The sequence below is a fragment of the Semicossyphus pulcher genome, unplaced genomic scaffold (assembly GCF_022749685.1).
Source record: "Semicossyphus pulcher isolate SPU_LCO1_2020_fin unplaced genomic scaffold, fSemPul1.0.p SCAF_23, whole genome shotgun sequence".
Lineage (NCBI taxonomy): Eukaryota > Metazoa > Chordata > Actinopteri > Labriformes > Labridae > Semicossyphus > Semicossyphus pulcher.
In genome coordinates, this window is record NW_027211697.1 from 3,841,946 (window position 1) to 3,852,378 (window position 10,433).

Here is a 10,433-nt window from a genome sequence, read left to right on the forward strand (position 1 = left end):
AAATAGCTAAAGTATAAAATAACAATAGATAAAAATAAAAAATAATAACAAAAAATACTAAATATAAATATTCGTTATAATCAATCTAATAAATGATCAAATAGAATAAATATCTTGAAGTTTTTCTAATAATTTCTTCAAATTTAGAATAGGATTATAGTCAACTGAAACCTTTAACAAGTATAGAATTTAACTGCTTGCTGTAGTCGCGTAGTTCAGGACGAGATCTCGTACCTTCCTGCGGAGCTTTTCTCGCCGCACCACCAACTTGTCACCAAAGATGGCGATTTGCTGAGTGCTCATGGATACACACATTTCTCGGCTAGTTGTTATCTTCACAGAAACGCCAACTTTGAAAACAAATTAACTGCTTTATCGAGCAACTATTTCTCCATCTGAAGCACACCTGACACCACGTCAGCCACCGCTACCATGCAGATCACGCTTAAAACACTGCAACAGCAGACTATTCAAATTGAGATAGATCCTGAAAAAACGGTGAGTGGCTATTAGCTAACTTGCTAACTTTAGCTAACAGTACTAGCTGAGGGACATATGTCGTAACTTTACATGTGGACTTAGCACTTTTGTTAGATATTTCCTATGAAAGAACAATACAAGTAGTTTCGGCCATAGGTATCCTACTAACAGACAGCGTTACCAGTTGGGCAACATATGAAACGGGAGCTAAACAACGCAAAACCTGACTAGCAAACGTTAGCCAGTTGGCTAGCTGAACAGTCCGTTAAACAAAGTCATTGGGACGCGACTGCGAACGAGTTTTTAAGCTTTTATGTGAGAGTTTGGGTTGCGCTCTAGCTACTATTCTTCAGTAATATCTCTTGTGTTTCAGTATGTAAGGCTGTAACTTATGTGGTGAACCCAGGCTGCCCAAAAAGCTATGATTGCTAATGCTAAAGCTCATGACACTGCCAATTACGATTAGCCTCATTGGTAATGTACTAAGAAGCTGGCTGAGTTTGTTAGCATGGTCACATTTTTAACATCTAGCCCGCCAGGCCGAAGTTCAGTGATCATTGGGTTGTTATTATTGTTATTATCTGACCATATTAATGTTGTTCGCAAAGGATATCATTTAGGAAAGTTTTTAAATTTTAGCTTATTCATTAAAAGCACTGTCATGCTGTGTGATACACTTCTGATCATAACAACTACTTGTGCACTAACTCTTACTTTTGCGAGTCAGCTATTGGGCTTCTCTGCCTGGTAATGACTCTGCCATTCATTCATGCAGACAATAGTTTTTTGTTTTTTTTACAAGCAAAAAATGCATCATGAAATATTAAGGTGCTGTGACTTCAGAGATCATAGAGGTGGATGAAAGACTTTACACAGAGCAAGGCTTAGCAATGAAAGCACAAGGAGACCAGTCGGAAGTGCTTGCATGTTGATTGTTACGGATTATGACTCCTTTTTTCTTTATCAGGTGAAGGCCTTGAAAGAGAAGATAGAAACAGAAAGAGGAAAAGACAACTTTCCTGTATCGGGGCAGAAGCTGATATACGCAGGGAAAATCCTGCAAGATGACACGCCTATTAAGGAATACAAAATTGACGAGAAGAGTTTTGTTGTTGTGATGGTGTCCAAGGTAAGATCGTATTGTAGAATGTACAGATTTGTGTGTGGTGGTGACAATTGGATAAATTGATTTAATGTCCCTCTATTAAGTTGCTTGTCTAACAGCACCTTCCATTTGAACTGACAAAAGGCTAAGCCCGCAGCTGCTGCCTCGCCAACAGTCTCAGAAGCGCCCAAGCCCCCTGTACAGGACTCTGGCTCCACGTCAACAGCTGTGCCAGCCACAACCCCAGCTTCAGCCCCAACCCCAACCCCAGCAGCTGTCCCCATTCCCCCCGAGGAGGCCAAAGAGGAGCCAAGTGGCGCAGCCACAGAACAACAACAACCAGCCAGGTAGAAGCCGTCTGTTACACATTGCATAATGCTGTTAAAACTTGAGATACAAGATGGTGTTGAGAAGTAGTATTTGGAGCACAGTTTGTTGTACGGTTTTTAAAATAATGGGTGTTTTAGAAGAAGGGGTGGTGGCTGAAATCTATGTGAATAACAATGATTAACTTTTGGCATTTTTTCAGCATTATGGATAGATCAAACAGCCTGTCACTAGCAGAAGTTAAGACAACAGCCAGTTAGTCTGTAGTGTTTGCCACAATAATTGTTGGATCTATTGGCGACGAAAGCGGATGTCTCCTGTAAAAGAGAGAAACTAAATGAGAAGAACCCAGGGGCACAAAAAAAGTGAAAGTGAACCCCTGTTATCCTCTAAAGATGGCAAAAAATGGTAATATGAGGTCAAATATATGGGCTTTGTGCCAGCTCAGCCATCCTGTGTTTGCCAACTAGAGTTAGAGAGACTCATTTTAAATTTAAAACTAGTTTAACTTTATTTTGTGTTTTATTACCCGGTTCATTTGTTTTAAGGAGGAGAAGGCAGACAATCTGACTCCTGTCAAAAACACTGTCTCTTTACTTAATCAACTTTATTAAGTCTTTATACAAAGTATAAAGCCTTAACAATTTGTCATAGACAGCTTTAGCCCATGTTTAGAAACTGTATTCCAAACTTTTTCTAATGAATGGTCAGATATATTCCTTAGCTGGCAGCGTCTTCAGGTTATATATGGGATAAATATCAACTGCTGCTGTACATATCACGTCGTCTCTTCACCCTTTGAATCACAGAAATGATGCGTTGTCTGATTTGTTTCCTCTCCATCTTTATGTTTTGTAGCTGCAGTGGTGGGAGTCAGGGCCTGGATGCCTCCTCAGCACTGGGTAGGTTATGAATGGCTCCCTGCCAGCCTTGCATCATATGCTGTGCAAAAAGCTTTTGGATTCTCAGTAGTTTGATTATTTTCTCAATATTGTTAAATGTAAATTGTACGATTGTCAGTGTTATCAGTGTGGCGAGTTAATATCACAGTAGTGCATTCCTGTGTTAAACTGAGGTTAGACAGGCTGTGCCAGAAATGGTTACTGCTCTGAGTCAGGAACTTTACACACTGCAGTGCAATACATACTGTTCCTATATTTAGGTTGTGACAAACGTAAGCCACCCTTTATTGTGGTAACACAGAAGGCAATAGGGATTCCACTTTGGGCCACTCAAAGGTTAAGAAGAGTAGGAGTCATGCTGCTATTTTAGCCCATATCCTGTGCTTCTGTATCATAAAAAGAGCCATCCCTTAGTTGTGATTTAACACTTAATTCTTTCCCAGGATTAAATAAACACTAGAACTGACTTTGGGAAATAGGTATATTTAAAGAAGCTTTCTGTACATGACACACTTCTCACATATAATGATAAAGTACCCTTTTGGCGTTCATGCATGTAAGGTATAACTGATGAATGATGAATTCGTAACCTTAACCTAGTCGTGTGTGTGTGTGTGTTGTATTTTCAGTGACAGGAGCCGATTATGAGGTCATGCTGACAGAGATCATGTGTATGGGCTATGAAAGGGAGAGAGTGGTGGCTGCGCTAAGGGCCAGTTTCAACAACCCCCACAGAGCGGTGGAGTACCTTCTCACTGTGAGTCACACACACACGCAGAATGATGTCATTTTTACCACTGGAAAAGCACCCATGCTTAATCATCTATAAAAAAATTAGTATTCATTTTGTACCGCCAATGTGAAGACTGTCTTACATTGTTGAGATCAGACTTATGTTCAAATGGACATTCCTATTTTTTTCATGTATTCAAGCATTTACTAATTCTGATTATGGTAAATAATATTATTCAAAAAATTATTATTATAGATAATGTTGTTTTATGCAAATGCATTATAGTGTGCCCTCTATTTTAAAGCTACAGTAGGCGACATTATTTCATAAGAATTTGGTTAAAACAACAAATATCGATTCATTGCATTTCCCTAACAATATTAAATCATAATGATGTTGATTGCTGATTTGTAACAGTGAGCACCCACCCCTTTGTATTTAGTTTGTTTAAAAATTCATCCAGTCTGAATCAAACAACCAATCAGGGTTAGCTTTCCACGTAACTAGCCAATCACAGCGACTCTGTACAAACTAGCGTCATCCGGCTCCAACGTGATACATCACGTTATATACTGCTAAAGAAGCAAAAAGAAAGAAGAGCTTGGAGAAAAAAGCTACAAAGAGAGCCCTAAATAAAAAAAGGGAGGGTGCATGGGTTTGGGAGTATGAGGGGCTGAAGAGCGAAGCAATGCAGAGGTTGCCCTGTTCCTTCCTGACAGGTAACGGTAGCTCTTATGGTAACAGCTAACAGTAGCACTAAGCTCCAATGCCTAGAGGTAGAAAGGTGGTCCACACCAAGAATCAAAACTATAATAATAACTTTAGAAGCATTTGAACATTTTGCCAGCAATAAGTGTACTTTTTGGAATAAATAATAATTAACTTTTTAAAACACAGTTACAAAGTGCTTTACATACAGTAGAGAGTGCACAAGTAAAAATCCTGCACAGACAGGCAGGCAGAAATACAACACATACATATACGTGGGACAAGCATACTAGCATACATTCATACACGCATACAAGAAAAATGAACAGACAGACAAAATCTATGGAAACGCTAACCTAAAGAAATTAGTTTTTAGCAGCTGTTTCAAACTGACCACTGATTTCTTGACCTAACGTTCTGGGGTAAACCAGAGTTTAGGGGCTGCAACGTCAAATGCAACTTTAAGTGAACTCTGGATTTGAAGTGCGATCGAGGAACTGGTAAAAGGCCTTGATCAGAAGAACGGATAGGCCGGCCGCTAGAGTAAGGGTTCATGTATGCAGGAACCAGGCCGTGCAGGGCCTTGTATGTGATTTAATAAAAGTTTGATATTGATTCTGGACTTTACTGGAAGCCGTTGGAGGGAGGCAAGAATTGGAGTAATATGAGACTGTCGACCAGTATTTATTGACAACCTAGGTGCTGTATTTTGGACCATTTGGAGGCGTGCTATTGAGGACTGAGTATTGCCGGTGAGGAGGGAGTTACATTAGTCTAAATTGGAGAAGATTAAGGTGTGTATCAGAAGTTCGGTTTGTTTGGTTGTTATCATAGGTTTGATTTTGGCAATATTTCTCAGCTGGAAGAAGCAAGACTGAACAGCTTTTGAGATATGCGGTTCAAAATTCAAATGCTGGTCAAACAGAACACCGAGATTTTTAGAGGTGGTCTTGATATTACTGGCAAATAAACAGCATCTCTGTCTCTCTCCTTGCCTTGGTGCTGCAGAGAGACACGCTGTGCGACAAACACCAGTTGCAAAATGCGCGTGCATGCCTGGTATAGCGGAGTTATACAGAGAGGCAGAATGTTTTTTTACATTTGAATGTTCATGTTTCTTTCTGCCGCTTTCAACTTCTACTTTCTTACATAGAAAAATTTACTATAAATATCTTAAGCTCTACTCCTTCTTTATCACTTTAAAGAAGCTGTTAAGATAGCTAAGCAGGCTTAAAAACCTTACCAACATGATAGAAATCAATGTGAGACTCTTCTCCATTTAGTATTTGTGGAATTAATCAGTGGTGACATTGGTTCCCCATTATTCCTGATTGAGGGAAATAAATGTTATTCTGAGAATTGTGTTACATACTACTATAATTTAAAACAGTTGTTGAATTGTATTGCACCACAAACTGCAGCGCCTCAAATGACCCTGATCCCAGTTTGGTTCAATCAACCACTTAGTAAAACAGAACTAAAACAGAAAATTATCACCCTCAGGAAGTACTGTTACAGGCCCACTGTATTCCTGCCTTAATGCATCTAATAAACTGGCATCTGAGATTACTGATGTGAGCTTTATGATGCAGTTGTGCATTATGATCGACAGTCCCTGCCGGGCCAAACCAAAGTGATTCAAGTAAATATATAAGGTTATTTAAACAATTTGCTTCCATGGCCCTAACAAAGTTTTGATTTCTCCATGTTTCTTTGTCAGCATGCAAGGAATGTTTATTTGTGCATCTGCGTGTGATTGACAGTTGTATTATTGTGTTTCCAGGGTATTCCCAGCAGCCCGGTCCAGGAGAGTAATCCCCCAGCACAGGCCCCCACATCTGGACCCACAGAAGCCCCATCTCTAGCGGAGGGTGAGGCATGCAACTCCAAAAACACGCCATTAACATTACTGTGTCTGTCTCTCCCAAATGGTTCAATAATGAAACTCAGTACTGGTGGGGTGTTTAAAACTGCCCTGGAAGCCTCCTAAAGCTTTAACACGTGAATAGAAAAGATCCTAAATGTCAATAACTGGCCTCAACGAGTATCCATATATCAGAATAATCACATTTGTCAGGCATCTGGACTTTCATTTCAGTCTTATTTTGAGCCGACTTTTCCAGATCATTTCAATGTGACTGCTGCAGGGCCTGGACTAGAGCCATGTACAGAAAATAGGGTTAATAACTGCACCAGCAGGCTGTGACTCATTGTATCACTCATTAGTCATCAAATGTTTTTCTTTGCTCTAAAACTTATTGACATACTGGAGTGTATCGGGAAGTAGTATTGGGAAAATCAATATAATTATTAACATTTCTACTGGCGGTTGGATCCCCGGCTCCTTCAGTCCGCAGGTCAAAGAATCTTTGTGCAAGATAGTAAACCCCAAGGCGCTCCCAAAGGTACAGCTGCTGGTGTGTGAGTGAATGTGATTAGATTAAATCCTTATGGGTAGCTCGGTACCTTGCAAAGCAGCCTCTGCCATCAGTGTGTGAATGTGTTTGTGAATGGCCTGAATGTGACATGTGGTGTGCAGCATTTTGAGTGGTTGAAAGACCAGAAAGGCACTTAACATGTGCAGGCCATTACCATTGACCGCTGGCAAACTGTCGTTAGTCTTAATAGTTGCCACTCCCTCTTGTTCAAATGTCATTACTCCTTTGGAGACTTATTCTGGTCGATGGCCTCCCAGTGAGGCAGTTTGTGGGACTAGAGCTTCAACAATTAATCAGTTAATCAAAAGAAAATGATTTTTGATATAAGTTAAGGATGTAGTCAGACAATATGTAAAAGTTCGGAACTTTTCTTGGTCTTGCAGTCAATGTTTTGGGCTTATCAACATTTTGTTAGACAAAATTATTTTTGATGAAGTGACCTTTTACACAGCTTCATTTAAAGATTATTAAGATTAACCGATGAAGTATATTATCACTTGCTTTACATTAGGGCTGCATGATACTGACAAAAACTGACATTGCAATAACTTTTTGTTCTGTGATATTAATTGTGATTTTAGAAAAATACAGGAAATTATAACAGATAAACACAGTGTGTTTTCATGTCCATACAAACAATTATCAATCATGCTTTTTATTATAAAAAAAATTCAGCACCAGGACGAGGTGCCGCTGATAACGGGAAAACTCTCACTTATAAGCCACCCCGCGTAACAGAGCATCTGCCTCGATCATCCAGCCGACATGACCTGTGACAGCAGCAGTGTTGCGTGCATATTTACAGTTTGCACACAGCGTCCAGGTCTCTGTGTGCTCTGGTGAAGAGCTGCACTTAATACAATATCAGACTTACTTTGATTAGTCATGGAAAACAAAAACGGTTGTCCTTTTGCACTGAGCAACAATAAAGAAGCAGCTTAGCGTGTTTCACTATCGGCGATCCTGCGATGTGACTATTTCACATTCGCACATTGCAATTGCGATATATGTTGCAGCCCTACTTTATACTATAGCCAGTTTTTCGAAGTAATTCAAGGAAATGTCCTGCTAATTGTTGTAAATGTTGTATGTCACCAGGAGAGAACCCACTTGCATTCCTGCGAACCCAGCCCCAGTTTCTGGACATGAGACAGGCCATCCAGCAGAACCCTGCTCTGCTACCTGCTCTGCTCCAGCAGCTGGGCCGGGAGAATCCTCAGCTTCTACAGGTAACACAGACTATACTTCCACACATTGAACCAACCAGGCTGAATATTCAGGCTTACATTTGATGGATCTCATCATAGTTAAGGGCTCAAAAAAACAACCCCCTCCTACGTCTTCACACTTTGGTTCAGTGCCCTGCCAGTGAGCCTGAAATGTTTCAGTTGCTTAATATTGCACGCCCTAAAATGTGACTATTGCACATGCTCACATTTCAATTTCGGTGGTGAAACAATATACAGAATCTGTGTCCTCTCTTCTAGCAAATCAGTCAGCATCAGGAGCTCTTTATCCAGATGTTGAACGAGCCAGTGGGAGAGGGGGGAGACGCGCCAGAAGTTGGAGAGATGGGGGCAGCAGGGGAGGAGGGCGCACCTGTCAACTATATCCAGGTTACACCTCAGGAGAAGGAAGCCATCGAAAGGGTTAGTGACAAATGAAATTTTTAAATTACAGATAAAAAGTTTCAGATTCTGTTGTTTTTAAATCATCATCAACACTTGTTTGTCTCCCGCCTCTCTATCTGTCTGCCTGAGCAGTTAAAAGCGCTGGGTTTCCCTGAGGCTCTGGTCATCCAGGCCTACTTTGCCTGCGAGAAGAACGAGAACCTGGCAGCAAACTTTCTCCTCAACCAGGGCCAGGAAGACGACTGAGCAGCAGAGATCACTGCCTTCCTGCTCCTCCCTCCTACACCTCCCCTCTTCAGCTCAGCATAAAGACTGCACCCCCAAATTACTGTACAGCCACCAACCTCAGCTCAACCCAACCGGAGGGGAGGAGAGGGGAGAGCCAGCAGGGGGGTGCGGGCGGGTGGGTGGGTGGGTTCGGGGTGGGATTGGGTAGGGGAGACCGGGTGGGTTAGGTTATGGCGGGGTTACGAGTACACAAAGTGGAGGTTGTGTGCAGAAAGATCCGGGGGGTGGGGAGTGTTGGAGAATGATAAAATCCACGTGAATTCCAATGGAATGTGTGGGCTTTGTCTAGGGGAGATCTATACTTTGATTTTAGACGCGCTTTGTGAACATTAGGGAGGGGATGCAGGTGGGTGGGGGGTGACAGGTTTGCGACGAGTGTGAGTGCGTGTGTGAGTACGTGTCTGTGTGCCTGTGCAGATGGATGCGAAACAGTTAAGCTGAAAAAGTAATCAATTTGCATTCTCTAAGTTTGTTAATGCTGTAGCTGGATTGTATGGAAGCACATTGTCCTCACTGCACTGCGACAACATTATCAGTGTGTAACTGCTTGTGTGTGCCTCTGTAAGCATCATGTACGTACGTCCAAGAATGAAACTGGCAGAGATAGACCGGACCGTGCTGCCCCTCTGTATGTGTCTAAAATTATGTTGCTGGGGTCCTATCAGTCTGTTTGGGGAAAATGGGAACTAAACTGATAGATCTGGCTGTTTTGTTCACTTTGTACCACACTCACCTGTCAATCATTGTGGCTGCACAGAATGAGTCCCTGCAAATGCCGTGCCTGTTTAGGTCTCTTAAATGAGGAACTATTTTGTCTATGCTAATGGCCTCTTGTGCTATTTAACACTACCCTTAAAATGTTCAACCGTAACACTAGAATTTCAGAGATTCTTATCATGTTTGTTTAAAGTGTGCTATCACAATTTACAGATAGTAAAGGTGAAGAATTTCTTCACTATCAAGCAGTCTATGTAACACCTCCACAAATATTCTTAACCCGCAGTTGACCAAAAGAGGGACTTTTTTGACAAAGACACTTTGTTGCATGTCTCTTTTCGCTTTCCCCACTGTAAGTGGGGACACACTTTATACAAGTTAAAAAGTGAAAATCCAAGAGTTACAACACCCACGCTCGTAAGTTCTTAGGTGTTCATGTTATAATGTATGATGTGCAGCTTGATGAAGTCTACACCTGCATGGGGGCTTTAACAGCATCACATGTGACATCAGAGTCATCAGGACCATGCCATGACTTATTCTCATGTTCTTTAGGGTAATTATCAGCGGGTCCCAAAAGATAAGTTAAGAATTTATACAGTTATATTAATACCATCATGTATTGCTTTTACATATAAAGGATGTCTACACAAGCATTTTTTGCCTTGTTAATTTATTTTGGCTGTTTCAAACACAAACAATTGAGAACCATATATTTGTCCCATTTTTTTTTTAGACAAAACAAAACAAAAAAATTTCAATTTCCAGAAAAAATGAAGTTTATAAAAAAATATCTGAAAAAACGACTGCAAAGAGACACAACAACTTACAAGAGAAATAACACGATGCAGCTGTGCTCTCGGTTGTCATTTGATGTCCCTTTTAGTCTTGCGTGCCAGGTTAGGGGTCTGTTATTTGGAGTTACAAATAGCCGCCAATTAATAATATAGTGTCGTATTAGAATATTTAAAGTAGTTTTTAAGTCATTTAATTCATACACGGAATAATCATTGTAACTATTCACAATAAACAGTTAATTATTGCCAAGACCCAGGGTGAAATGTCAGTCAAATCCCATTTTTCCTCATTTGCCCCGTTCTTAAA

General features: G+C 40.8%; 1 protein-coding gene across 1 annotated transcript; it reads left to right on the forward strand.

Moving 5' to 3' along the window:
- Window positions 1-267: 267 nt before the first annotated feature.
- On the forward strand, window positions 268-8,695 carry rad23aa (RAD23 homolog A, nucleotide excision repair protein a). Its single transcript, XM_069674419.1, has 9 exons — window positions 268-498; window positions 1,448-1,609; window positions 1,730-1,932; window positions 2,771-2,814; window positions 3,444-3,571; window positions 6,039-6,126; window positions 7,792-7,922; window positions 8,181-8,342; window positions 8,457-8,695. Exons 1-9 carry the CDS (start codon window positions 433-435, stop codon window positions 8,568-8,570), a joined length of 1,098 nt encoding a protein of 365 aa, XP_069530520.1. The 5' UTR covers window positions 268-432; the 3' UTR covers window positions 8,571-8,695.
- Window positions 8,696-10,433: the final 1,738 nt, after the last annotated feature.